A 26260-nucleotide genomic window follows, 5' to 3' on the forward strand; every position below is an offset into this window, starting at 1 on the left:
TGTGGGCTAGCACACTGCCCAGTGCCGCTGTCTGCTGGGCAGGCCTTCCCAGACGAGGGGGGCGGGGCGGGGGGGGGGCTGGGGGGTGGAGGGCTCCTGAGGGACGGCCAGGCCCGGGGCCGCGAGGGGAGGGGACGCCGCTGGCCTGTCCCTGGGCTCTGGCGTCCCCCGCCCTTCCCCCCTCGCTCATAGAGGAGCAGCCCTTGGAGTGCTGCGCCCCCTTCCCTTTGAGCCGCCAGGCACAGCCGGTGGGAGGGGCGTGGCGGACAGGCTCCCTAGGCAAGGAGGAAGCCAGAGGCAGTGGCCGTGGAGGGTGAGATACACTGGGGTGCCGCGGGGGCCGTATCAGCGGTGCCAGGCAGGACTGTCCCAGGGCGGGGCAGCATCTCCCTGAGCCTCTTATCAGTCCCAGAGTCCACAGGACGCTCCTGAGTTAACGTGTAACCACACGCCGTCCCCACCACCCTCAAAGCCAGCGGTGCCCACATGCAGGCCACTGTGGGGGCCGCAGGCCGACATGGACGCCCGGAAGGAGGGGCTGCTCCGGAAACCTCGCTTCTCAGCTCAAGTGAGCGCCGCCGAGCTGGGAACCGGGCCTGTGCTCCTGGGAACCCAAGTGACCTGGAAGAATCAGGGGTGGGGGGAGGGGGGGCAGGTTCTGTGAGCCTGGACGTCCTGGTGCCTGTGTGGCTGCCCCTTGCCTTGGGCAGCATGGCTGGGGTCCCCGGGCAGGGCTGGGCCTGGCCCCCAGGGGCCCGGAGGGCTCTAGCCGGGGGCTGGTCCCAGGAGCTGGGGGCTGGGCTGCGTTGCAGCTGCTCAGAGGCCCCCTTACCCCCGAAACACCCACAGCCGCGCGTGGGCCTGGGGCTGCTCCCGTTCTTCCTCGCCTGTGCCGTCTACCTCCTCGTCCGGAACGCAGACCAGCCGCCCTGGGTCAACGTCCTGCTCAAGATCCTGCCCGTCCTCTACCTGGCGGGGTTCCTGGGGACCGCGCACCCCGGCGGGGGCTACCGCGCGCTCCTGCAAGGGGCCCTGCTTTGCTCGGCCGTGGGGGACGCCTGCCTCGTCTGGCCTGAGGCCTTACGCTACGGTGAGAGCGGGTAACGAGATGTGTTGCCTTGTCCCTTTTTGACGCCCCCCCAGTGGGTGGAGGGTGGGATGCCGTGGTGGGGGGGCGACTCCCCAACAGAACTCCCTGGGGAGCCCACGGCCGTGAGAAGACGCATCCAGACCCCAGCCCCCGCGCCTCCCACATGGGCGCGGGCGGCGTTCCCCGAGGCCGCGTGAGCGCGCAGGGCTCGTGGTCTCGAGCACGCTGCCAGAGGCCAGCCTCACGTGGAAGGGACGCCTGAAATGGGACGCGTGTACCAGCCAGGTGCCCCTGCAGGCAGAGGGCTAGCAGGTGCAGGAGCCGAGGTGCGTGCAGCCGCCGGGGCCCCCGCAAGCTGGGGTGTCCGTCCGCGGGCGGTTCGGAGCAGAGCTGCATGGAACGCGATGCGCGCCTGAGGCGGTTTGGGGGCCAACGGCCAGAAGAAGGGACGGCTGAAGAGGCCACCCTGGGAGACGGGGCCGTATGGCCACTGTGGGAGCTGGCACTGGGGGTCTGCCCTTTCCCTCGGGGCGAGGGCGGTAGGGTTAAGCCAGGGAGCAGCACGCTTTACCATGCGCGCATGCCCGCCGCTCCCCCCGCCGTTGTCTCCTGCAGGCATGGCTGCCTTCGGCCTGGCCCACCTGCTCTACCTCCGGGCCTTCGGCCTCACACCCCTGAAGCCTGGCCTCCTGCTGCCCCTCCTCCTGGTTTTCGCCCTCTACTTCCGGGTCCTGCATCCTCATATGCCACCCCAAGTGGTCTGGCCCCTGCTGGCTTACTCCATAGTCCTGGTCGCCATGCTGTGGCGGGGCCTGGCCCGGGGCGGGAGTGCCCACTGGGGCGCCCTGCTGTTCGTGCTTTCGGACTCCATGCTGGCCTGGAACATCTTCACCTACCTTGTGCCCCACGGCCACCTGCTGGTCATGACCACCTACTACTCGGCCCAGATGCTCATCACCCTGTCGGCCTTCCAGAACCCCAGACTCAAGTCCCACTGATTCCGGGCTGAGGTGGGCAGGCGTCCACCCTCTCTCCTCCTGCAAGGACCTGGGCCCCAGTGAAGCCAGAGAAACAGCCTTGGGGGCGAGAGCAAGACCCCCAGACTCCAGTCTGCTGGTGCTGGTTCATCTGGAGACTAAACCGTTCTTGGAGTTCTGAGTCCACTGCCTTCCCTGCGTTCTGATTTCCAGGCCCTCAGCCAGACCCATGCTGGGTCCCCCCAGCCCCTGGCCTACTTCTGTGCCTCCAAATGCTCTCCGCATGTTGTGGCCCTGATTTATTCTGTTGCTTAAAGTAAAGTGGGCATTGAACCCGCGACATCACCGTTCATTTGGGGAGGGCTGATCACAACAAGAGCAAATAAGTCATTTTCCTCCCCCCATCCCCCGCACAGGATTTACCATTTTAACCACTTTTAAGCCCATGATTCAGTGACAGTACATTCGCAGGGTTGTGCTTTGAACAGTTGCTGCGGGCCCTCCCTTGGGGAACACGTGTTTGTGTGTACAACGCAGTGATGTTAACTGTGCCCACAGCAGGCTGCTCGTGGCCCAGTCCTGGTGCCCAGGACTTGGGGGGGGGGTGGCGTAGAGTAACCCCCCTCCCCAGGGCCCTTTGATGGCGGCGGGGATTCATCATATTCATCGTGTCCATTGTCCAGATGAGGATGTTACTGAGCTGAGGTCAGGAGGAGGCTGGCCAATGTTAGTTTCCTGTGGCTGCTGTCAGAAATTACCATAAGCTGGGTGACTTAACAGAAGTTAAACCTCACAGTTCTGGGGCCCACAAGCCCCCAGTGTCAGTGGGGGTGCCCTCCGTCCAGGGCGCGCTCAGGGGAGGGTCCTTCCCGCCCCCCCCAGCTCGGGACAGCCCAGCCAGGCTTCCTGCAGTGGCCTCCCTCCGCGAGGCTGCCCTCCCCTGGGGACACCAGCAGTTTGATTGAGGGGCCCACCCTAAGTCCAGGGCGATGTCATCCCGAGATCCTTAACTTGATGACATCTGCAAAGACCCTGTTCCTAAACAACATCACATCCATGAAGGCCCGGGCTCAGGACTTGCACACGTCTCTGGGGACCACAGTTCAGCTGACTGCAGTCACACCCAGTATCAGGAGAGGAGAGGGCTGAGGAGATGAGGAAACTCAGAGGGGGCTTGGAGGAGGGGGTAGGTAAACACATGGTGGGAGTGGAGTACTGAAGAAAAAACCCAGGTGTGGCCCTTGTCTTGGCTGTGACCTTGGCAGCCCTCTGCCCTTTGAGCCTCAGGTCCTGCACGTGAGGACAGGAAACAGAACTGCTCTCCAAACCCTGCTGTTTCTGCAGCCATGGTGTGCCTGTAGGGACTCTGATGGCAGAGAGGGGACACCTACAACCCTGATGTGCCTTTAGGGACTCTTATAGCAGAAAGGGGACTTCCCTGGTGGCTCAGATGGTAAAGCATCTGCCTACAATGCGGGAGACCCGGGTTCGATCCCTGGATAGGGAAGATCCCCTGGAGAAGGAAATGGCAACCCACTCCAGTACTCTTGCCTGGAGAATCCCATGGATGGAGGAGCCTGGTGGGCTCTAGTCCATGGGGTTGCAAAGAGTCGGACATGACTGAGCGACTTCACTACTAATACTACTACTACTACTATAAGAGAGAGGAGACTTCCACAGCTATGATATGCTTTTAGGGACTCATAGCAGAGAGGGGACGGGGACGTCTATACCTGTGTTGTGCTTTTTTTTAGGGACTCTCATGGCAGGACACTGCTACATCCAAGATGTGCTTTAAAGGATCCCCCCCCACCCCAGAACCCACCCTTGGTTTTTAGTCCCTGCCCCACCTACAGGCCAGGAGCCCTTACTCACCACAGAGAACCGCCTGAGGTCAGATGAGGCAGGTGTTCTGCCTGGGGCGGGTGCCTGCTCTTCACAGTCTCGGATGCCACGTTGGCCGGGGTGCCTTCCTTCAGCCGCACGCCCGCTTGGGGGTCGTGGACCGCCTCCTGCGCTGCCCAGGCCCTCATCATTCTGTCAGCCATGGAGAGTGGGAAGCTCACGACAGAGTAACTGCAGGGCAAATAAAGTGAGCACCCTCTCCCCTCCTAAAGGGCCCCCAGGAAAGCCTCCCACCCAGGGAGAAGTGCTAAGGAGCAGTATCTCCAGGCTCCGTCTGTCTGAACCCCATGTTCTGTTTTTTGAAGCTGAGCTAGGGGTGACATAACTGTGTACCTTTAAGGCACGCTAGTGTTGATTTGATACTTGGATACGTCACAGTATGAGTACCCCCGGAATGTTAGCTAACACCTCTTGAGTCATCACATGACGACTTGCTTTATTGTGGTGGGACCAATTAAAATCTAGTCTCTTAGCGGCCTTGTAATTTATAATATAGCATTGTTGTCTGTGGTCACTCTGTGACCATGATCTGTTTGAAGGCATTTGTATCCAATTCCTGAAAAAAAATGTTATGGTGGCAGCTTTACTGGGATACTCTCAGGCTTCCCTGGTGGCTCAGACTATAAAGAATCTGCCTCCAGTGCTGGAGACCCGGGTTTGATCCCTGGGTCAGGAAGATCTCCTGGAGAAGGAAATGGCAATCCACTCCAGTACTCTTGCCTGGAGAATCCCATGGACTGAGGAGCCTGGAGGGTGGGCTACAGTCCATGGGTTCACAAAGAGTCAGACATGACTGAGTGACTAACACTTTCACTTTCTTCATCTACCACCCAACAGCCCACCCAAAACTGTAGACGTGCTTTTTAGTATATTCAGAAGAGTTTTCAACTAGCAATCTTAGAGCATTTTCATCACACCAAAAAGACACCCCATGCCTTAAACTAATCACCCATCGCCTCCAGCCCAAGGCAATCACTAGCTTGTTGTTTAGTCCCTCAGCTGTGTCTGACTCTTTGTGGCCCCACTGTAGCCCACCAGGCTCCTGTGCCCATGGGCTTCTCCAGGTAGGACCTTGTTTATCCTTCAGTGTTTCATGACGATAAACAGTTAACGACCCTGCACACAATCACAGCGTAGGGCTTGCTCCACACCCACCAAGCAAAATCTCCCAACACCGGCTGGGCGTCCTGCAAGTCAACTCAGTGCTGACACTGTCCCACAGGCTGAGGATTCAGCCCTACAAATCTGGCCCCCTCCTGCCCCCCACCCGCACTTCAGACGCCAGTCACAAGCCTGGGGTTGTTATCTGTGCTTCAGATCAACAGGCTATAAGTCAGATGTTCCCAAGACCCCATCCTTGTGTTGGATTAACTTGCTAGATCAGGTCACAGAATGCAGAGAAACGTGCCTGCTGCATCACTGGTTTCTTCTAGGATGTCACTCAGGAACAGGAGAAGGGAGAGGAGCACAGGGCAGGAAGTGGGGAAGGAGCCCAGCGCTTCAGTGCCCTGCCCAGAAGCCTTCCTCACCCGCTCTCTTCACTTTCAGACCGTAAGTGAGATCACGGCAGCTTGTGTGTGCAGATGATCAGGAAGGCAAAGCCCTTCTGAAAAGCCCTTCTGGACACCGGCGGTCTAGGGATGAACCCACAGCAAGTGTGGCTGCAGTTTTATCCAATGGCTTCAAAGGGCCGGACGTTGTTCCAAGACTTGATGCGAACTCCCTTATTCCTACCACATATTTGCAAGGGATTGTGCCCAGTTCCGTTGATATGGAATCTGAGCCACTTCGAATTGAAGCCACATGCTCTCCGGCCCAGGTAGAACGGTGGCGCGTGGGTCTGCAAATAGGGACGGTCTGAGGGCAGCCGGAGCTCGCAGGGGCAGGGGAGGCAGAGCCCAAAGGCAGGACAGGCGATGAGACGCCGGTCTGGTGCTGAACGGTCCACTTGAGGGGTGGGCATCTTTCCCTCCCCGCCCCGGAGCGGCCCCTCGCCGCCATCCCGCCCCGCACACACGGGACCTGCGTCGCGCCTTCACCCGGCCGTGGGAAGCGGTGCCTTAACCTGGGGGCAGAAAGGGGATACCTCGAAGCCAGGCGGAGCCCAGCGTCCAGAGGTGAGGACCGAGGCTGCTGGGCGGGGCGGGCCTGGCCTCAGGCTACAAGCCTCCATTTCCTCCTCCTCCCTTTCTGCCCTGACCTGTGGCCTCACGTCGGACTGGGAGAGGGGAATTCTTGCGTGTAAAGTCCAGCAGGTGGAACGTCCCGGGGCTGGGACACCTGGGTCCCTCGGCAGAGTCCGCAGACATGACCGGGGCTGGCGGTGGCCTCCGGGCCTGGGGGAGCCTGCTGCTGCTGGTGAGTCCCCCAGACCCCGGGTCCGAGGGGAAGGGATGCTGGGGTCCCAGAACGCCGGCCCCGCGGGGGGCGGGGCTTACCCTTCCCTGGGCTTCCGGATTGGGGGAGGTTCCTAGGGAGGCTTACATACACCTGGTCTCAAGATCTTGCTGTGTCTGCTGCGGAAGTAAACGTTGGTTATTGGCAAGACTCAGGTATTTTATAAAGAGAAGGGATTCAGGCCCAGGCCCTCCCCCCTCAGACCCGGGGGTCCAGGCCCCCAGCCCCTCCTTCCTCAGACCCAAGACTTCCAGATCCTCAGCCCTTTCTCTCTGAAACCCAGGGGTGCAGACCCCCAGCCCCTCGTCCCTCAGATTGTGGGGTCCAGGCCCCAGCCCCCTCCCTCAGATTGGGTGACAGTTTCCTGGTTCCCAGCCTCAATCTCTTCCTTCATTCCCAGTCTGTTGATCCCTGCCTTTAATCTTCCAAGGCCATATTTTTCAGGAAGTGAAACCATTCAGTTTATCTCAGCACCTTATGCTTGAAGCCAACCCCAGCTCCGGGGTCCCTGGAGTCCCATCCCTACCTCACCACCCCACCCCACCCCCCCAACACACACATACACCCAAAGCAGACAAGGGAAGGTCGTGGGGCTGACCTTTGTCGGGCCCAGCCTGGGGGAGGAGGTGCGGTGCCCTGTTCCTGCCCTCCGGGAGCACTGACTCACAGGGCCAGGGGCACTTGGGGAGGGTCACTGGCCGGCCGTCTCACCTGGGTGAAGCGAGGTGAGCCTCAGAATCTGATTCTCCCCTTGGGCTGTCTCCAGGGCCTGTGCAGCTGGACAGGGGCCAGGGCGGCTGGTGAGTGACCCCTGCCTGAGTTCATAGCCCACGAAAAGCCACTACACCTCGACGCCCATGAGCTTTGTGGTGGTGGTGGGGGGTGTCTCTATGGAGGACAAAGTGGCCACAGCAGGTGCCAATGGGAACGGTCCTTTCTGGACACGGGGCAGGAATGGGGGGTGGTAGAAGGGACAGGACTCCCCTGCTCGCACCAGACCTTCCTTCCCAGTCCTCAGCCCCCAGCCCCTACCAGGAAGCTGGCTGCGGAGCCCCGAACCAGCATTGCTGCAGAAATCCTACTGGAAAGCGCGGCTCTAGATCTTGTCACTCAAGTGTGGTCCGTGCATGGGCAGCGGCCCCTGAGAGCTGACTGTGCGTGCAGAGCCTCCGTCCCACCCTGGGCACCTGAGTCAGAATCCCACTGTAAGGAGACTCCCAGGGATGCATGTGCACACTGAGGCTCAGGAGGCGCTGATGGGGACCATGCGCCCGCATCTGTCTTCCGGCCTGTCACTGAGGCAGGCCTGGGAGCTCACCCTGAGGGTCAAACACACCCAGCAACTCTCCCCTCCCCTGCTCCCCTGCTAACTCCAGATCCTTCTTCCTAACTTCTCAGCCTCCAGCACCATCAGCAACCTGACTGTGCAGAATCAGACTAGCAGCTCCATCACCCTGAGCTGGAAGGTGCCTGAAGGCTCTGAGCCTGAGAACTACTGTGTCCAGTGGACTGGTGACGGTAATGCAACTGTGTCTCAAAACACAACAAATACCACCATCACAGTGAAAGGACTTGAAGCCGGGACGTTGTATGAATTCTCTGTGTACGCAGTAAAGGATGGATTCAATAGCTCGGTGCATCTCAATGCCTGCACAGGTGAGAGGCAGCCGCTATTCGTATTGTTTTTGTTTGTTTTAATGGGAGGTGACAGATGGTGGTGGAGAGTTGACAGGAGAACATAGCACCCTCCCTCGCCCAGGGTCCCTTTGGGCCACAATGAGCAGGCGATGAAGAAAGAATATGTGCCCTACAAGAAGAGAAGCCAGCACAATGAGAAGCCTGCACACTGCAGCGAAGAGTAGACCCCACTCGCTGCAGATAGGGAGTGCCTGCTCGCAGCCATGGAGACCCAGTGCCACCACTGGGTGTCCGTTAGTTAATTAGTTAATTACCGATTAGTTAATTACCACTGTGCTAGTGGTAAAGAACCCACCTGCCAGTGCAGGATACACAGGATCCCTGGGTCGGGAAGATCCCCTGGAGAAGGAAATGGCAACCCACTTCAGTATTCTTGCCTGGGAAATTCCATGGACAGAGGAGCCTGGTGGGCTACAGTCCACGGGGTCACAGAGTCGGACACGACTTGACACACACACGTGAGACACACACGCACACACCAGAAAGACCAGAGTCAACAGCTCCACCTGGAAAGTTGATATGTCCAGAAGTGAGAAGGTTCTGTCCCTGGGGCAGCTTGAGACAGACAATGTAGGGTATGGTGATGGGTGGGACCCAGGGCTGTAGACCCCGGACAGAGGGCCCGAGCAATCCTGGCCCCCCCACCCCTGGCCACTTTTCTGTGGTTCACACTCCTTAGCAAGTAGACCCCTTCCTATGCCTAGGTACTTCCGCTTTGCTTTGAGGAGGAGGAGACTGGGGAACCATGGGTTTGGGGTGGAGGGGAGGGGTCCTTGGGGCTCCAGCCCCTTCAGTCTCTATCCTTACTTCTCAGCTCCCAGCGAGGTTACGGCCCTGCAGAAGCAAAATCAGACCGACAGCTCCATCACCCTGCAGTGGGAAGCCCCTGCAGACCCACAGCCCCAGTTCTATGTATACTGGGTCCATTGGGCCAGCAGAGGATATCCCCAGAGGAAGCGAGGTCCCCAAGGACACCAGGACAACCAGACGGGCAGCACCAACAGGACTCACTATACGGTGGAGGCGCTGGTGCCCGGGACTTGGTACTGCTTCAACGTGTGGGCCGAGAGCTACGGTGTACGCAGTTACAAACAGAGCCTCAATGCGTCCACGGGTGAGATGGGGCTCCCTTTAACCTGGTGGCGGGTTAGGTCGGGCCTGGGGGCAGTGAGAGGTGAGCGGACTCCAAATCCCATCAGGCCATGGGGTCATGATGTCATGTGTTGCAGTGACATGGATGGTCAAAGGGCTCATGGGAGTTGTAGTCTCTGGAGACCTATGGCCTGTCCCCGTGTGGACAATAGGGGTGAGGGGTGAGAGAATGAGGGGTGAAGAGGTATTCTGGTTTGGGGGAAGGAAAGGACACGCTGGTTCTCAGAGAACTGGCCTGACTGGTGGGGAGAGGGGCAGTGGGAAGTCCCCCCGGATGGAGCCTCCTGATGCCTCTCATCCTCCTGCACACAGCCCCAGATCCTGCCAACATCACCTCCTGTGTCATCACCTCTGGGGGCCACGAGGTCATCCTGGCCTGGTCCTGCCCCCAGGGAGGCTATGAGGCCTTTGAACTGGAGGTCAAGGGGCAGCTAGGCCCCCAGAACAGCTCCTCCTGCGGGGATGTTGTGAAGGTGTCGTTACTCAGGGCGGCTCAGTCCTCCTCAGCCACAGTCACGACCGTCTGGGATGAAATGAGGGCCCCATCTGCCTCGGTGGCTTGCCATGTGGAGAGCGGGCACGCGGGTGAGTGGGGTCCCGGGGACGGGGGATTCATGGCCTTCTCCCCAGACCCCTTCAGGCCTTGCTCTGAGGCAGGCCCACCTGCCCAGGGGGTCCTCTCTGCTTGTGTTTTGTTTCCTGCTTTCTTTAAAACAGCTCTGTTGAGATGTGATTCCTATAACATACAACAGTTCACCCACTGAAAGGGTATAACCCAATGGCTGCTGCATATTCGCAGTATTTGCAGCCATTGTTGCCATCGGTTTTAGAACGTTTTCATCATCCCATAAAGAAAAGAAAAGTTTTCCCCTTAAGCCTTGTTGTTGTTCAGTTGCTCAGTCATGTCCGACTCTTTGCGACCCCATGAACTACAGCATGCCAGGCCTCCCTGTCCGTCATCAACTCCCGGAGTTCACCCAGATTCATGTCCATTGAGTCGGTGATGCCATCCAACCATCTCATCCTCTGTTGTCCCCTTCTCCTCTTGCCCTCAATCTTTCCCAGCATCAGGGGCTTTTCCAGTGAGTCGGCTCTTCGCATCAGGTGGCCAAAGTATTGCAGCTTCAGCTTCAGCATCAGTCCTTCCAATGAATACTCAGGGTTGATTTCCTTTAGGATGGACTGGTTTGCTCTCCTTGCTGTTCACAAGACTCTCAAGAGTCTCCTTTAAGCCTGTTACCCCCTGACTTCCCCAGTCCTCCACCAACCAGCCATTGACGGTCTCTAATCTACACCTCTGTCTCTAGATTTGCCTCTTCTGGATCTTTCCTAGAAATACAGTCACACAGTATGTGGTCCTTTGTGACCGGTTTCTCTCACTTAGTGTAATGCTTTTAAGGCTCATCCAGTGTTCTAATGTGTATTAATCAGTGCTTCGTTGCTTTTTAAAAAATTAATTATTTGTTTTTGGCTGTGCTGGGTCTTGGTCGCTGCAAGGGTTTTTCTCCAGTTGTGGGGGGTGGGGCTCCTCTCTAGTTGGGATGCGCCAGTGTCTCGCTGCGGTGGCATCTCTTGTTGCGGAGCACAGGCTCTGGGGCATGTGGGCTTCAGGAGCTGTGGTGCATGGGCTCAGGAGTTGCAGCTCCTGGGCTCGGTAGTCATGGCGCATTGGCTTAGTTGCTTCGAGGCCTGTGGAATCTTCCTGGACCAGGGATCGAACCTGTGTCCCCTGCTCTGGCATGCAGATTCTTATCATGGAGCCACCAGGGAAGCCCCCGAGCAAGTGATGACTTTTGATCAGCAACTTGGGAACTAAGAGGCTGTGGGGCAAGGTTGGGTCGGTGGGTGGTGGGGGCGCGTTCTCCTCTCCCTCCTCTGCCCTCGAGTCTACCCCGTGGGCCTCTGATCTGAGTCTGGGGGACGGCAGGAACGCAGCGCCAGGCTCTAACAGCCCCCACCTCACCTTCCCCAGGGGTCATCGCCGGAGCCGTGGTCAGCGTCCTCCTGTTACTCATCCTGGTGGGCCTGCTGCTCTTCTTCCTGAAGAGGAGGTGAGACTCTGCGCAGGGCTCACGGCGCACCTGGAGGGGGGCCTGGGGGACAGACGGGGACCCCTGCTGCAGCCTCATTCCCCGAACCTTTACCTCCCCTTGTCCTTTTCCAGGCGTAGAAAGAGGGAGAAGAAACCCGCACCCAAGGATCTGGAGATCAGGTGAGCGGGTCTGGGGAGCGCCAGAGACTCGCTGTCAGGTCAAAGCCAGTTGGCCACTGGACAGGTCAGAGGGCAGGACTAGGGGATCCACCTGCAGGGACCATCATGCCTCCACTGCTGCCCGCTCCCTAAGCACTCCGGGCCAGAGGCTACAGAACCGCTTTCAGTCTCCATTCTGGGACTCCCGCTCATTCATCCAGCGGTGCGACCACCAAATCCCTGTAAAGCGTCAGGCACTGTTGTAGGAAACAGCGACGGAAACAAAGATTCCTGCCCTCGTGGCGCTTACGTTCCAGCACGAGGACTTCCCTGCTGGTCCAGGGGTTGGAACTCCAGGCTTCCACTGCAGGGCACACGGGTTAGACCCCTGGTTGGGGACCTACGATCCTTCAAGCCTCGAGGCACAACCAAAAGCAAACACATGAGCACATAGGAAGCAGAACAAGTTGATGAAGGCCAAGATGGTTACGTGGAAACAAATAAAGCGAGAGATAGGGCTAACAAGAGTAGGGGAATATTTTAAATAGGGTGTCCAGGAGAAGCCTCACTAAGCAGATGACTAAGAGAAAGCCATTTGAGGACAGACTTGAAGCAAATGAGGGGAAGAACCCTGTGCCCACCTGGGAAAAGACATTCCAGGCAGAGGCCCCGATGCAGTCGCCCTCTTGGGGTGTTGGGAGAATGAGGCGTGTCTCTGAGGTTGAGCAGAGTGAGGGTGAAGGGAGGCGGGTAGGAAATGAGGTTGGAGAGGTACCAGGTGGGGTCAGATAAGAGTGAAGACTTTGCATTATATCTGGAGATCGGAGTGTTTGGAAGCTTTTGAGTAGACCCGTGACGCAGTTAAGAAGCAAAGGCAAAAAGCAGGGAAGCAGCAAGATGTGTTTAATAATGCAGACATCGTTAAGTCTCAGAGCAGGAAATGGTTAGAGGGAATCAGATGCAAGATGTCATCTGAGTGTTTAAACAGCAGATCTGGTTAAAGATTGGATGTGTTGGTGTGGAACTCAGAGAGGGCTCAAGAGTGACCCCAAGGCATTTAGCCTGAGCCCCAGGAAGGCTGGAATCACTATGACTCGAGGCGGAATGTCTCTGGTGGGGGCAGGTTTTGGGGGAAGGTGTCAGGAGCTCAGCGGTGGACACACTGAGTTTGAAATGCTTGTTGGGTGTGCGGGTGAAGACGAAGATGAACAAGTGTTGGATAAAGTCTTGCAGTTCAGGACAACATTTGTGCAAATATCTTCATCACTCTGGGTCAATCGTCATTAAATTTCTATGTTAGAAGAGTCCCCAGGGATTAACAGAGGAGAGTCAGGGCAAGGAGTTAAGGAAAGCTGGGAGGCCAGCTGGGAGGTTGTTCAGTTGCTCAGTGGAGTCTGACTCTGTCACCCCGTGGAACGCAGCACGCCAGGCTCCCCTGTCCTTCACTATATCCAAGAGTTTGCTCAAACTCATGTCCATCGAGTCGGTGATGCCATCCAACCATCTTATCCTCTGTTGTCCCCTTCTCCTCCTGCCTTCAGTCTTTCCCAGCATCAGGGTCTTTTTCCAACGAGTCAGTTCTTCACATCAGGTGGCCAAAGTATTGGAGCTTCAGCTTCAGCATCAGTGCTTCCAGTGAATATTCAGGGTTCGTTTCCTTTAGGATGGACTGGTTTGATCGCCTTGCTGTCCATGGGGCTCGTGGGCACAAAAAGAAAGAGGGGATGGCCACCAGAGGTGGGTGCCTGAGGAGGAGTAAATACAGGTGTGGGGGCGATGACGCCCAGTTTCTCCTTCGCCGTAGAATGTGTCCTGGCCAGCATCCCGCCCCAGTCACCCTCTGACCTCTCCCCTCCCTACCCTGTGTCCATTATACGGCACCTGCGACAAATCTCTGCACCCACTGGATTCCAAGTCTGGTCCCGCCTACACGTCGAGCGCTTTGCCATCCTCAGCCTCCGTGCGCGTGTTTGTATGTCCCACGTCGAGCGCTTTGCCATCCTCAGCCTCCGTGCGCGTGTTTGTATGTCCCACGTCGAGCGCTTTGCCATCCTCAGCCTCCGTGCGCACGTTTGTGTGTCCCAGCGACGATCCTTGGGGACTTGCGGGTGGAGATTACTGGAGGCTGGTGGGAAACAGGTCTGAAGCTCAGGACGGGGAGAAGTAGGGACTGGAGATTTAGAAATCGCAGACAGAGGTGAAGCTACAGAAGTGGTCAAACCCCATGAGTAGTGTGTGTCCAGTGGGAAAGGGGGACTCGAGGATGGACTCCCGGGAATGCCTCCCTTTTAGGATGGATGGAGGGCGAGGGGCCCACCGAGGAGGAGGAGCAGCAGCGGCCAGAGAGGCCGGTGGTGGTGCCAGCCAGGAGAGGGTGCTCAGAAGAGGGTGGATCCGGAAAAAAACCAAAGTGGCGCCGGACGCTCCGGAGCACTGACTCGAAGGATGGCCTGAGAGGCGGCCTTTGGAACTGCAGATAAGGAGGCAAATCAGACTTTGAAACAGTCCTTGTTCCCCTGGAGTCGCGGTGCAGACACCAGGCCGTGGTGTAGGGTGGGAAGGAAGCAGAGAAAACTAGCCTGCCTGAGAAGACTGAAGGCAATGGCACATTTTCAGCCATCTCATTGTTGTGTAGGTATGATGGGGCCACTGGATCCAGAGACAGACACCGTTCAGAGGCAGTTTACTGCACTCACAGATCCCAGCGAGGGGTTACACGTTACACCAGGCAGGGCCACGCAATCACACACCCAGCATTGGCTGGGAGGCGAGGGGATCCCTGGGGAAGAGGCTGTATCCTGGTTTTCACGGGGACAGGTGAGCAATGCACGCCAAACAGGTTCAACTGGAATCACCTCAGTGGACCCTGAGGGCTGTTCCCGGTCGCTGGTGGCGATCTGAGCAGACGGCCCAGAGTTCGTGATCCTCAAAGGGGTGGTGGTGAGGGTGTGCAATTTAATCAGATCGTCCGGAAGGAGAACTGGGGAACTCCTTGGCGTCTGATTCACCACCAGGGCCAGGTTCAGTCCCGGGTCAGGGATCTCCTGCAGGCCACACAGCTCAGCCAAAGGAATAAAGTGTAAAAATAAACCAAAAACCAATTACGTTAAAAAAAAGAAAAAGAAAAAAAAAAGGAGAACTGAACTGGTGAGCCTCCAGCCAGGGACTCAAAACTGAGTCTGGACTGGCTGACCGTACTGACAGCACTGCGCTACGAGGGGAGGAGGCAGAAACGCCTGGAGCGGAAGCCACGCGAGGTCGAAGGACGCTTTTTTTTTTTGGTCTGTGCCGGGTCTTAGTTGCCCTGCAGGCTTTTCTCCAGTTGCAGAGCGCAGGCTTCTCATCGCGGTGACTTCTCTTGTTGCCGGGCACCAGGGATCGAACCTGTGTCCCCTGCGTTGGCAGGTGGATTCTTTACCACTGAGCCACCATGGAAGCCCCAGATGATTACTTTTTTCAGTACGGAAGTGAGAGTAGCATGTTCACACACAAACGGGGAGAGGGAAGAACCAGGGAGGGCCACAGGGAATTGGGGCCTAGAGATGGGCAGTGGCCCTAAAGGGCAGAAGGAACACCTCTCTCTCTTTCTGAGTCAAAACGACTCCCAAGGGACATCCGTGGTGATCCAGCGGTTAAGACGCTGTGCTCCCAATGCAGGGGGCCTGGCTTTGATCCCTCCTCAGGGAACTTGATACCACATGTCACAACTAAGACCCAACATAGCCAAAAAACAAATTCTGATCGTGGTAAAAAGATAGATAAGCTATAATTCACCACTGCAGACTGTTTTTAAGTGCCCAGTTCAGTGGCACTAAGTCCACTCCCATCGTTGCGCAACTGGCACCACCATCTATCCATAAAACTCTTAACACACACACACACACACGGCTTTGTTTATTTAGGCCAAGTTGCATGACTTGTGGGATCTTAGTTCCCCATTCGGGGATCAAACTGGCATGCTTGGCAGTGAAAGCCTGGAGTCCTAACCACTGGACTGCCGGAGGAATTCCCTATAGAACTCTCTTCACCTGGCAAAATTGAAACTCTGCACCCAGTAAACACTAACTCCCAATTTCCCCTGTCTCCCCAGCCCCTGGAGACCCCCTTCTACTTTCTGGTTGTATGAGTTTGATGACTAGCTGCCTCATATAGGTGGAATCGTATTTGTCCTCTTGTGACCGGCTCATTTCACCCAGCATCAGGCCTTCATGTTCATCCATGTTGCCTTATGGGTCAGAATTTCCTTCCTCCTTAAGGATGAATAATACTCCACTGTATACATAGACCACGTCTTCTTGATCCATTCGCCTATCAGTGGACACGGCTTGCTTTCACTTTTTAGCCACTGTGAATAATGCAGCTATGAACGTGGGTGTACAAATATCTGAGACATTGCTTTCAATTCTTTTGGGTGTATACCCGCGGACAGATTTGATGAATGAGAAACAAAGTCGCTAATCTGAAAAGTCTGCACCTCCCATGCTCATAGCAGCAGTATCCACCACAGCCAGGATATGGTAACAAGCTAGCTGTCCATCAGTGGATGGTGAACAAAGAACATGCACCATACAGACAACGGAATATCACTGAGCCATTAAAAAGGAATGAAATGATGCAGTTTGTGACACCCTGGATGGACCTTTAGGGCATTATGCTAAGTGAGATTAGTCAGAGGAGGACAAATAACGTCTGATATCACTTACATCTGGAATCGTAAAAACGGTTGAGGGAATTCCCTGGCGGTCCAGGGATTAGGACTCAAGTGCTTTTACTGCCAGAGGCTTGGGTTCAGCCCATGGTCAGGGAACTAAGATCTTGCAAGCTTTGTGGCACGGTCAGAAAAAAAAAAATTTTTTTTTTTAAATTAAACCTCAGACTCATAGATACAGAGAATACACTGGTGGGTGCCAGAGGCAGAGGGTGACTTGGGTGAAGGAGGATAAAAGGTCCAAACTTCCAATTATAAGATCACTGCAGATGGTGACTGCAGCCATGAAATTAAAAGACGCTTACTCCTTGGAAGGAAAGTTATGACCAACCTAGAGACCAGAGACATTACTTTGCCAATTAAGGTTTGTCTAGTCAAGGCTATGGTTTTTCCAGTGCTCATGTATGGATGTGAGAGTTGGACTGTGAAGAAAGCTGAGTGCCGAAGAATTGATGCTTTTAAACTGTGGTGTTGGAGAAGACTCTTGAGAGTCCCTTGGACTGCAAGGAGATCCAACCAGTCCATCCTAAAAGAGATCAGTCCTGGGTGTTCATTGGAAGGACTGGTACTAAAGCTGAAACTCCAGTACTTTGGCCACCTTATGTAAAGAGTTGACTCATTGGAAAAGACTCTGATGCTGGGAGGGATTGGGGGCAGGAGGAGAAGGGGACGACAGAGGATGAGATGGCTGGATGGCATCACTGACTCGATGGACGTGAGTTTGAGTGAACTCCGGGAGTTGGTGATGGACAGGGAGGCCTGGCGTGCTGCGATTCATGGGGTCACAGAGAGTCGGACACGACTGAGCGACTGAACTGAACTGAACTGAACTGAAGTCCTGGGGAGGTACAAAAAAAGAAAACAAAGCAAAACCCTCTCCTTTTATCCCAAGAACGTGCGGTTAAAGGCAGTTCAAAGACTCACCCTTCTCCCCGCCCTCCCCCCACAGGTTCCCAGGGGACATCCTGGCGGAAGACTTTGCCGAGCACGTCTGGAGAAACGAGAGGGACAGCAACTATGGCTTTGCCGAGGAGTACCAGGTGGGGTGAGCCAGCCCCGCGTGCCCACCAGCCCCTCCCGCCCGTGCGAGGCTGAGCGGAAACGGGCATGCCCAGCTGGGTGGCTCACAGAAATCCCCAGCCACCATCGGCCACCTTTTTGACTCTCACGCTGGTGTCGGGTAGCCGGGTCCCTCCTCTCCCGCCTGCCCCTAGCCCGGGCCCCTTCCTCCCAGTAGCCGTCTCAGACGCGCCCCGGGGACGGTAGGCGCACGCGTCCAATCTCTGTGGGTGCTGCAGAATTCCCGGGGGCACAGGGTGAGTGGGGTGGCGCCACGCGGCTGGCCCCGGGTGGGGGTGGGCCGAGGAAACCCAGCGCCCATGCACCCCCCCCTTCCTCCGCCCCCAGCAACTGGCCCTGGAGGACCACGGCCAGTCCCAGACGGTGGCCTCAGCCCTGGAGAACAGCGCCAAGAACCGCTACAGGAACGTGCTGCCCTGTGAGTCTCGAGTCTCCGGCGTTCTCGCCTGCGAAGTCGTCAACACCCTAGTCCCTTGTTCCCCTCGAGAGACAAAAGTTCCTGCCCCAGTGAGCGGGAAGCCCCTGGCTCCTCCCGACGGGGTCCCTCGCCCCCCTCCCAGCTCCCTGTGTCCGCCCGTCCCCGCCTTCCCCGCTTTCCCCGCTCCCTCCGCTTCGCTAATGTCGGCATCTCCCCTTAGACGACTGGTCCCGCGTGCCCCTGCAGGCCCTCCTCGGACAGCCAGGCTCCGAGTACATCAACGCCAGCTTCATCCCCGTAAGGCTGGGGTCAGCCTGGGCTCGGGATCCTCGGAAGGTAAGGGCCGGGGGCAGGGGGGCCCTGACCGGTCTGCCTCCCTCCAGGGTCTCTGGAGCCCCCGGGAGTTCATTGCGGCCCAGGGTCCCCTGCCGCAGACCGTGGGAGACTTCTGGCGCATGGTCTGGGAGCAGCAGAGCCACACCCTGGTCATGCTGACCAACTGCGTGGAGTCCGGCCGGGTGAGGGGAGCCCCGGGCCCCGGGGGAGGGGGGCGCCCTCCAGGCTGCAGCCTGTGATCCTGCCCTAGACACGGGTCCTGGGGTGGACCCTGACCCAACCTTGGGGGTTCCCAGCACGACCCCACCCCTCCCGCCTCCCCCAGCCCACCCACTGGGCCTCCTATGGGGTGAGGCTGCTCTGGAAGACCTGAGGAAGGGGGAGTCCCCCTGGCTGGGGTGGCTCTCCCCTTGGTTCCCGGGCCGGGGCCGCGTCCCCGGTGCTGAAACCCAGAGCCACGCGGGGGTGCTCCGGGGGAGGTTCTCCGCAGCCTCCTGTAGTCTGACCCACCCGTCTCCTCCCAGGTGAAGTGTGAGCATTACTGGCCTCTGGACGCCCAGCCCTTCACCCACGGGCACCTGCAGGTGACGCTGGTGGGGGAGGAGGTGGCGGAGAACTGGGCGGTCCGGAACCTGAAGCTCTGCCATGTAAGCCCCGCCCCCCTCGACTGGCAGTTCCTCCCCTGCGGCGGCCCCTCCCCAGAGCTCCCCCGGAAGTCGCGGTTTCCATCGCTCCCACCGGGGACCTCCGTGTGCCCCAGCGGTGCCCCCACCCATCAGAAACAGGCCCCGGACTGAGGTCCCCTGAACCCCTGCCTCTAGGTGCAACAGCAGAAGACTTTGCCGGTGCGTCAGTTCCACTACATGACCTGGCCAGACCACGGCGTGCCCCACTCCCCAGACCCCTTGCTGGCCTTCTGGAGAATGCTCCGGCAGTGGCTGGACCAGACGGTGGGGGGCGGGCCTCCGATCGTGCACTGCAGGTGAGGAGGGCCCGGACCCCCGCCCTGCGCCTCAGAATCCGGCCCCTCGAGTCCTTAGGGGACTTGAGGAGGAGGCGGAGGAGACCAGGAAGGCATGCAGGAGATGGAGGCAGGAGGTGAAGGGGTGGTGGTGCAGGTTGCGAACGAGGATGAAGATGAAGGGATGGGAAAGGAGGGAAAAGAAATAAAGGAGGCGGCATGGGTGGGGAGGAACGGGTGAAGGACAAGAGCAGGAAACGGCCAGAGGTCTTAAGAAACGTTTAAAACACCTCCTTGGGGAAACTCCCGGTTGTCCAATGGTTAGGACACAGTGCTTTCACTGCCAAGAGCCTGGTTCATTCCCTGGTGGGGGAGCTAAGACCCCACAAGTCTCACCGCTTGGCAAAATAATAATAATAAAATTAAAATGGTTCGTTTCATGTTTAAAGAAAAATGACTCGCTTGGGAGGTCATCTGCTCTGTATGAACCTCAGCTGGTCACTTCCTAGCTGAGAGTCCTGGGACAGTGGACTTCACCTCACTCAGCCACATTGCCCTGTCTGTAAAACGGACACACTCCACTGACAGTTCCTACTTCTGAGGGGTGGGAGAAGTGCACAGAGGACACGAGGCACCCAGGACGGGGCCTTGCAGATAGAACTGTGAACAGTCATTAGTTACTACTTCCTACTTAAGCAACCCCCACTTATGCCGTAGCCTCCAGAATCAGATCAGATCAGATCAGTCACTCAGTTGTGTCCGACTCTTTGCGACCCCATGAATTGCAGCATGCCAGGCCTCCCTGTCCATCACCAACTCCTGGAGTTCACTCAGACTCACGTCCATCGAGTCGGTGATGCCATCCAGCCATCTCATCCTCTGTCGTCCCCTTCTCCTCTTGCCCCCAATTCCTCCCAGCATCAGAGTCTTTTCCAATGAGTCAACTCTTTGCATAAGGTGGCCAAAGTACTGGAGTTTCAGCTTTAGCATCATTCCTTCCAAAGAAATCCCAGGGCTGATCTCCTTCAGAATGGACCAGTTGGATCTCCTTGCAGTCCAAGGGACTCTCAAGAGTCTTCTCCAACACCACAGTTCAAAAGCATCAATTCTTCTGCGCTCAGCCTTCCTCACAGTCCAACTCTCACATCAATACATGACCACAGGAAAAACCATAGCCTTGACTAGACGAACCTTTGTTGGCAAAGTAATGTCTCTGCTTTTGAATATGCTATCTAGGTTGGTCATAACTTTCCTTCCAAGGAGTAAATATCTTTTAATTTCATGGCTGCAGTCACCATCTGCAGTGATTTTGGAGCCCAGAAAAATAAAGTCTGACACTGTTTCCACTGTTTCCCCATCTATCTCCCATGAAGTGATGGGACCGTATGCCATGATCTTCGTTTTCTAAATGTTGAGCTTTAAGCCAAATTTTCACTCTCCACTTTCACTTTCTTTCTTTCCACTTTCACTTTCATCAAGAGGCTTTTTAGTTCCTCTTCACTTTCTGCCATAAGGGTGGTGTCATCTGCACATCTGAGGTTATTGATATTTCTCCCGGCAATCTTGATTCCAGCTTGTGTTTCTTTCAGTCCAGCGTTTCTCATGATGTACTCTGCATATAAGTTAAATAAACAGGGTGACAATATACAGCCTTGACGAACTCCTTTTCCTATTTGGAACCAGTCTGTTGTTCCATGTCCAGTTCTAACTGTTGCTTCCTGACCTGCATACAAATTTCTCAAGAGGCAGATCAGGTGGTCTGGTATTCCCATCTCTTTCAGAATTTTCCACATTTTATTGTGATCCACACAGTCAAAGGCTTAGGCATAGTCAATAAAGCAGAAATAGATGCTTTTCTGGAACTCTCTTGCTTTTTCCATGATCCAGCGGATGTCGGCAATTTGATCTCTGGTTCCTCTGCCTTTTCTAAAACCAGCTTGAACATCAGGAAGTTCATGGTTCACATATTGCTGGAGCCTGGCTTGGAGAATTTTGAGCATTACTTTACTAGCATGTGAGATGAGTGCAATTGTGCAGTAGTTTGAGCATTCTTTGGCATTGCCTTTCTTTGGGATTGGAATGAAAACTGACCTTTTCCAGTCCTGTGGCCACTGCTGAGTTTTCCAAATTTGCTGGCGTATTGAGTGCAGCACTTTCACAGCATCATCTTTCAGGATTTGGAATAGTTCAACTGGAATTCCATCACCTCCACTAGCTTTGTTCATAGTGATGCTTTCTAAGGCCCACTTGACTTCACATTCCAGGATGTCTGGCTCTAGGTCAGTGACCACACCATCGTGATTATCTGGGTCATGAAGATCTTTTTTGTACAGTTCTTCTGTGTATTCTTGCCACCTCTTCTTAATATCTTCTGCTTCTGTTAGGTCCATACCATTTCTGTCCTTTATCGAGTCCATCTTTGCATGAAATGTTCCTTTGGTAGCTCTGATTTTCTTGAAGAGATCTCTAGTCTTTCCCATTCTGTTGTTTTCCTCTATTTCTTTGCACTGATCACTGAAGAAGGCTTTCTGATCTCTTCTTGCTATTCTTTGGAACTCTGCATTCAGATGCTTATATCTTTGCTTTTCTCCTTTGCTTTTTGCTTCTCTTCTTTTCACAGCTATTTGTAAGGCCTCCCCAGACAGCCATTTTGCTTTTTTACATTTCTTTTCCATGGGGATGGTCTTGATCCCTGTCTCCTGTACAATGTCACGAACCTCATTCCATAGTTCATCAGGCATTCTATCTATCAGATCTAGGCCCTTAAATCTATTTCTCACTTCCACTGTATAATCATAAGGGATTTGATTTAGGTCATACCTGAATGGTCTAGTGGTTTTCCCTACTTTCTTCAATTTAAGTCTGAATTTGGCAATAAGAAGTTCATGGTCTGAGCCACAGTCAGCTCCTGGTCTTGTTTTTGCTGACTGTATAGAGCTTCTCCACCTTTGGCTGCAAAGAATATAATCAATCTGATTTCGGTGTTGACCATCTGGTGATGTCCATGTATAGAATCTTCTCTAGAATAGCCCTGCTAAATACCTGACCTCTGGGCACTCCAAAGATGGAGCCCTCCAGTCAGTGTGGCCTGACGCCTCCTTGTCCCTGCCTAGCGCCGGCGTGGGCCGCACAGGCACCCTCATTGCTCTGGATGTGCTGCTGCGGCAGCTGGAGTGTGAGGGTCTCGTGGGGCCCTTTGGTTACGTGAAGAAGATGCGGGAGAGCCGCCCATTGATGGTGCAGACTGAGGTGAGGGGGATCTCCGGGCTGGGCTGGGTGGGCGCGAGGGCAGGGAGAGCTGGCCCGAGGCTCAGGAGGGCGCCCCCCACCCTGCTCTGTTCCCAGGCCCAGTACGTGTTCCTGCACCAGTGCATCCTTCAGTTTCTGCAACAGTCAGCCGCAGTGCGGGCTCAGAAGGGGGCCACCTACGAGAACCTGCTGATGGAGAATGGAGCTGCTACAGAGGCCTAAGCTGTGGGAGGGCTGAGACCCCTGCCCTTCTAGACACAGACTCTGCACCCCTGCTTCAGCCCAGATGTCTGGGCCCCTGGGACAGCTGAGGGCTGGGGTCCCAGACTCCCGGGCCCTGAAGGAAGAGAGGGGACCAGTAGCCTAGATTCCTACTTCCTGGAGAGGGGATGAGCCTGGATCCTGGATTTCCAGTTCCTTGAAGAAGGAGAGGGATGGGGTCCAGGAGTCTCTGGTTTTTGTTTGAGGGAGGAGGAGAAGGTAGGGTCTCAAGGAAACAAGCTGAACTCTGAGGAAGAAAGAAAGTAACGAGGCTCCAGAATTCTGGCCACCTTAGGAACAAGGGTGGGCAGAGATCTGCCCACCTTTTACTCCAGAAACCAAATCAGTCTTCAAGAATCTGAGGTTTCCCCTTACCCTGCCGCCTGTACATATTTTTTTCTTTTATCCCATAACTTATTAAATCACTATTTTCCCCAGAGACACCCGTCCCCACAGTGGATTTCTGGGTCTGGAAATAATATTGAGGTGGGTTCCTGATGTATAGGTACTGAGGCAAAGGTCCCAGGAAGATAGCTACAGGGATTCACAATTGGCACCTGAAAATGTAGGTTTGGACAGTTGAGTCTTTCCGAGAAGGCCCAGGGTGTGGGCAGTGTGGGCTCCGTGCCCTCAGCTAGGAGCATGGAGGCTTGCCTTCTGGGCCTGGCCCTAGGGGAACTTAGAGGGTGGAGTGAAGCCGATGTGCTGGTGAATTTCAGGCTTAGTCTCCTGTCTAGATATCTGAATACCCTGGCCTCCAGAGAGGGTCTTCTGGGTCCTAGAACCCGGTATCTTGGCGCCCGGTTCTGTGGGCAGCCGCGGAGTCTGAGGTGGAGAGAAGCGGGCTGGATGCCAGGATGGCTAGACTAGAAGGCAGAATATGCTCGGGACCAGGATAAATATCCGTGGGCGCCCTGGTGGTTCCAAGCTCGGGGGCTAGACGAGGGGCGGGGCGGCCTCTCCACCTACGGAACACGCAGGCGCGCGCGCACACACACACACACACACATACAGGCTCTCTCTCACACTCATATACGGAGGCACACACGCGCACACACCGGGGTGGCTCCATTCGGCCGCGCCCCCGCCCCGCAGCGCTCCGCGATCAGCACCGGGGACAGCGCCAGTCACCCGCGTGCGGGGGCGGGGTCCGGGCGGGGCCGGCTCCTCTGTGTCTCTCCGGAGGGTCCTGTCTAGCTGCCGCACAGGTAGGAGCCGCTGGGACCCCCTCCCCAAGCTCCATTCTCATTCCCATCCGTAGAGAGATGCCGCGCGCCCGCGCGCGCGCGCGCGCGTGTGTGTGTGTGTAGTGGAGGGGATACCGGGGGAGACCAACAGATGGAGGGGGAGGGCTGGAGCCTGATTCGGAGAGAATGGGACTTAGAGACAGGTGTGGAGACAAAGAGCCACAAGGAAGGGAGGCGCAGGCGTGGAGACAAAGAGCCACAAGAAAGGGAGGCGCAGGCGGGGGAGAGGGTGCAAGACCTCGGTAGACGGGGACCAGACAACAGGCAGAAGCCAGCCAACCCAGACCGGGGAGCGGCGGGCAGCCGGTGGGGAGATGGACAGAAATAGGGAAGGCGTCGGTTTGGAGAAGAATGGAGGCCCAGGCGGTCACGAGGACAGGTGTGAAGACAGAGTTCGGGGCGCACGGGCGAGACAAACAGGCTGAAAACGATGTGGGGGCCCAGCCAAGGCAGCAGGGCAGACGCCCGCCGCCCACATTCCCCGCAGGAGTAGGAGACGGAGGGCAGCCTGAGTCTTCACGTCCCGTTCAGGGGTAGGTGTGCAGGGAGGATCCAGCTGCGGGCGCGAGCACGGACCGGCAAGGCCGAGTCCTCCCCAGCTGCGCCTGTCTCGGGTGTCAGGGTCTGGGGTCCCAGGCGGAACAGGGCTCCGAACCCGCTCGCCCCACTGGGACTCCGCTTGTGTGCGTAAGCCCCGCCCGTTGTCTTAGCAACAGACCGTTGCCGGGGCAACCACCACTCCCTTCACCCCGCCCGAGCCAAGCCAACCGTTGCTCTGGGCAACCCGGTGCTCCGGTTCCCACGCCCGTCTTCGCCCACGACTGGTTCGGGCCCTGGGGAAGGGCAAGAAAGGAGCAGAACTCATCGGGACTGGATTCCTGGGGGGCCTAAAGGAAGGGGGCATCCCTTTGGACGGGAACGTGCTCCTGGAACCCACGCCTAGCCTCCGCCCTCCGTAGCTGGAAGGATTAAACTACAGCTCCCAGTATGCCTCGCGGCAGTCGATCGGTTCCCACACGGCCGCCCGCCCAGAGTGCCGATGGGAGTTGTAGTTCTTTGTTGTTCGGCGGGCTCAGTGGACTCATAGGGTGGGTGTGGGAGATAAGGCGTTTGGGTGCCTCCGCAGGAAGAACCATAAGACCTCGCCGTCATGTTCCCGGAGCCCCCAACACCCGGGCCTCCATCGCCCGACACGCCTCCTGACTCGAGTCGCATCAGCCACGGCCCCGGTGAGCGAGACCCGGGGCGGAGTGGAGGGAAAGCCTCGTAGGGATTCTCGGGGGCGGGATCCGGATCGGGTGTTTTCAGGCTGGTGGGCTGGAAAATGCGGGTGAAGTCATAGTACGAATCCTGGATTGGAATCTAAATGAAATGAATAAGGAACAGGTTTGCAAAAAAATGAAGACCCACATCAAGGGTGTGGAATGGAATGGAACCTTGGATTGGTGAATTGGAAGGTCCACCTCTCCCTTCTTTTAAACATAGGGAGACTCGGGGAGAGGTTAAACCTTCTTAAAGCACAGGGGTTGAGCAGAAAAATTAGAATGAGGGTAGAAGAGGAGGTAGAACTAATAAGCAAGAAAATCCAGATGGTGTCAGCCTGCCATAAGGCTTCAGTTTTATATATGAGATGAGCTGGAAGGAAAACATGGGAATAAAATGGAATGGACATGGCTGGAGGGAAAACAAGGCCGGGATTTCAGCTAGCACATGGTCCAGGTCTGAATGACCGGGTTGCTTCTCCCGGCCTCAGTGTTTGCTGTTTTCATGCCCTCTGCAGTGCCCCCCTGGGCTCTGGCCACCATCGTGCTGGTCTCAGGCCTCCTCATCTTCAGCTGCTGTTTCTGTCTCTACCGGAAGCGTTGTCGGAGGCGGATGGGCAAGAAGAGCCAGGCCCAAGCCCAGGTTCACCTTCAGGAAGTGAAGGAGCTGGGCCGGAGCTACATAGACAAGGTGTGGACTGACCCAGTCCTTCAGCCCTGGCCGTTTCTGTGCCCATGCTCCTCTCAATAGCCCAGCAGCTCCCCTGTGTGTCTAGCCCTAAAGTGGATCTGGGGCCCTGGAGATGAACCAGACATTCACAAGAACCTCCAATTAGATGGGGAAGTCAGACATTCACACAGACATTCACAACACAGGGCAGTATGTGCCACATTAGAGGCAGTATGGGGCATATGGGAGCACAGAGAAACCAACTAGCTGACAGCCCGGAGGGTCTGAGAAGGCTTCCCAGAGGTGATTTCTGTGTTGAGACCCAGAGGGACTCAGTTAACTGAGAGCAGAGAGAATGACATTCTACCTCAAAGGAAGAGCACGTGCTGAGGCTTGGAGTCCAGATCCTGAGGGATATTTGGAGAACAAACTCGGTTTTCACAATAGCTGGGATATAGCATAAAGGTATACTGTGCTATAGGCTTCCCAGTGGCGCCAGTGTTAAAGAACCTGTCTGCCAATACAGTAGACATAAGAGACATGGGTTTGATACCTGGGTTGGGAAGATCCCCTGGAGGAGGGCACAGCAAGCCACTCCAGTATTCTTGCCTGGAGAATCCCGTGGATGGAGGAGCCTGATGGGCTACAGTCCATGGGG

The 26260-nt window shown here is 56.4% G+C and overlaps 3 protein-coding genes and 1 long non-coding RNA gene across 8 annotated transcripts in view; 3 read left to right on the plus strand and 1 right to left on the minus strand.

Moving 5' to 3' along the window:
- The first annotated feature begins 78 nt into the window (after positions 1 to 78).
- On the plus strand, positions 79 to 2405 carry TMEM86B (transmembrane protein 86B). Its single transcript, XM_061389322.1, has 3 exons — positions 79 to 568; positions 850 to 1090; positions 1706 to 2405. The coding sequence occupies exons 1-3, from the start codon at positions 518 to 520 to the stop codon at positions 2086 to 2088; spliced, it is 675 nt and encodes a 224-aa protein (XP_061245306.1). The 5' UTR covers positions 79 to 517; the 3' UTR covers positions 2089 to 2405.
- LOC133231092 (uncharacterized) overlaps positions 2352 to 26260 on the minus strand; it is a 25837-nt gene continuing 1928 nt past the window's right edge. Inside the window, exons 2-4 of one of the 3 annotated variants that reach the window (XR_009731031.1) lie at positions 6411 to 6488; positions 3943 to 4143; positions 2352 to 2811 (exon numbers count right to left, since the gene is read on the minus strand). This is a non-coding gene — a long non-coding RNA (uncharacterized LOC133231092). Of the gene's footprint in view, positions 2812 to 3942; positions 4144 to 6410; positions 6883 to 26260 lie in introns of those variants that run through there. The other 2 variants (XR_009731030.1, XR_009731029.1) reach the window with 2 other exon arrangements.
- PTPRH (protein tyrosine phosphatase receptor type H) lies at positions 4072 to 22862 on the plus strand. 2 transcript variants are annotated; one of them, XM_061389308.1, is made up of 16 exons: positions 4072 to 4159; positions 5521 to 6330; positions 7136 to 7169; positions 7768 to 8025; positions 8882 to 9181; positions 9532 to 9804; positions 11192 to 11270; positions 11384 to 11431; positions 17068 to 17158; positions 17526 to 17616; positions 17837 to 17913; positions 18000 to 18134; positions 18477 to 18599; positions 18774 to 18934; positions 22027 to 22162; positions 22259 to 22862. In XM_061389308.1, exons 2-16 carry the CDS (start codon positions 6280 to 6282, stop codon positions 22382 to 22384), a joined length of 1983 nt encoding a protein of 660 aa, XP_061245292.1. In that variant the 5' UTR covers positions 4072 to 4159; positions 5521 to 6279; the 3' UTR covers positions 22385 to 22862. The 2 variants fall into 2 exon arrangements, with proteins under 2 accessions (XP_061245292.1, XP_061245291.1); XM_061389307.1 differs by having other exon boundaries at positions 4138 to 6330.
- SYT5 (synaptotagmin 5) overlaps positions 23425 to 26260 on the plus strand; it is a 6752-nt gene continuing 3916 nt past the window's right edge. Inside the window, exons 1-3 of one of the 2 annotated variants that reach the window (XM_061389313.1) lie at positions 23425 to 23631; positions 24797 to 24899; positions 25451 to 25623. In XM_061389313.1, the coding sequence (XP_061245297.1) occupies positions 24821 to 24899; positions 25451 to 25623 (252 nt within the window). In that variant the 5' untranslated portion in view covers positions 23425 to 23631; positions 24797 to 24820. The remainder of the gene's footprint in view (positions 23632 to 24796; positions 24900 to 25450; positions 25624 to 26260) is intronic. The other variant, XM_061389314.1, reaches the window with a different exon arrangement.

Source organism: Bos javanicus, chromosome 18 (genome assembly GCF_032452875.1).
Source record: "Bos javanicus breed banteng chromosome 18, ARS-OSU_banteng_1.0, whole genome shotgun sequence".
NCBI lineage: Eukaryota > Metazoa > Chordata > Mammalia > Artiodactyla > Bovidae > Bos > Bos javanicus.

What these genes read in the sequence shown, in the direction of transcription:
- TMEM86B (XM_061389322.1), top strand. Translation starts at nt 518, where the DNA reads ATGGACGCCCGGAAGGAGGGGCTGCTCCGGAAACCTCGCTTCTCAGCT. An exon ending in AACCTCGCTTCTCAGCTCAA is followed by an intron (nt 569 to 849) that starts GTGAGCGCCGCC and finishes AAACACCCACAG; the next exon opens with CCGCGCGTGGGCCTGGGGCT. An exon ending in GCCTGAGGCCTTACGCTACG is followed by an intron (nt 1,091 to 1,705) that starts GTGAGAGCGGGT and finishes TGTCTCCTGCAG; the next exon opens with GCATGGCTGCCTTCGGCCTG.
- PTPRH (XM_061389308.1), top strand. Translation starts at nt 6,280, where the DNA reads ATGACCGGGGCTGGCGGTGGCCTCCGGGCCTGGGGGAGCCTGCTGCTG. An exon ending in GGGGGAGCCTGCTGCTGCTG is followed by an intron (nt 6,331 to 7,135) that starts GTGAGTCCCCCA and finishes GGCTGTCTCCAG; the next exon opens with GGCCTGTGCAGCTGGACAGG. An exon ending in CTACAGGAACGTGCTGCCCT is followed by an intron (nt 17,617 to 17,836) that starts GTGAGTCTCGAG and finishes ATCTCCCCTTAG; the next exon opens with ACGACTGGTCCCGCGTGCCC.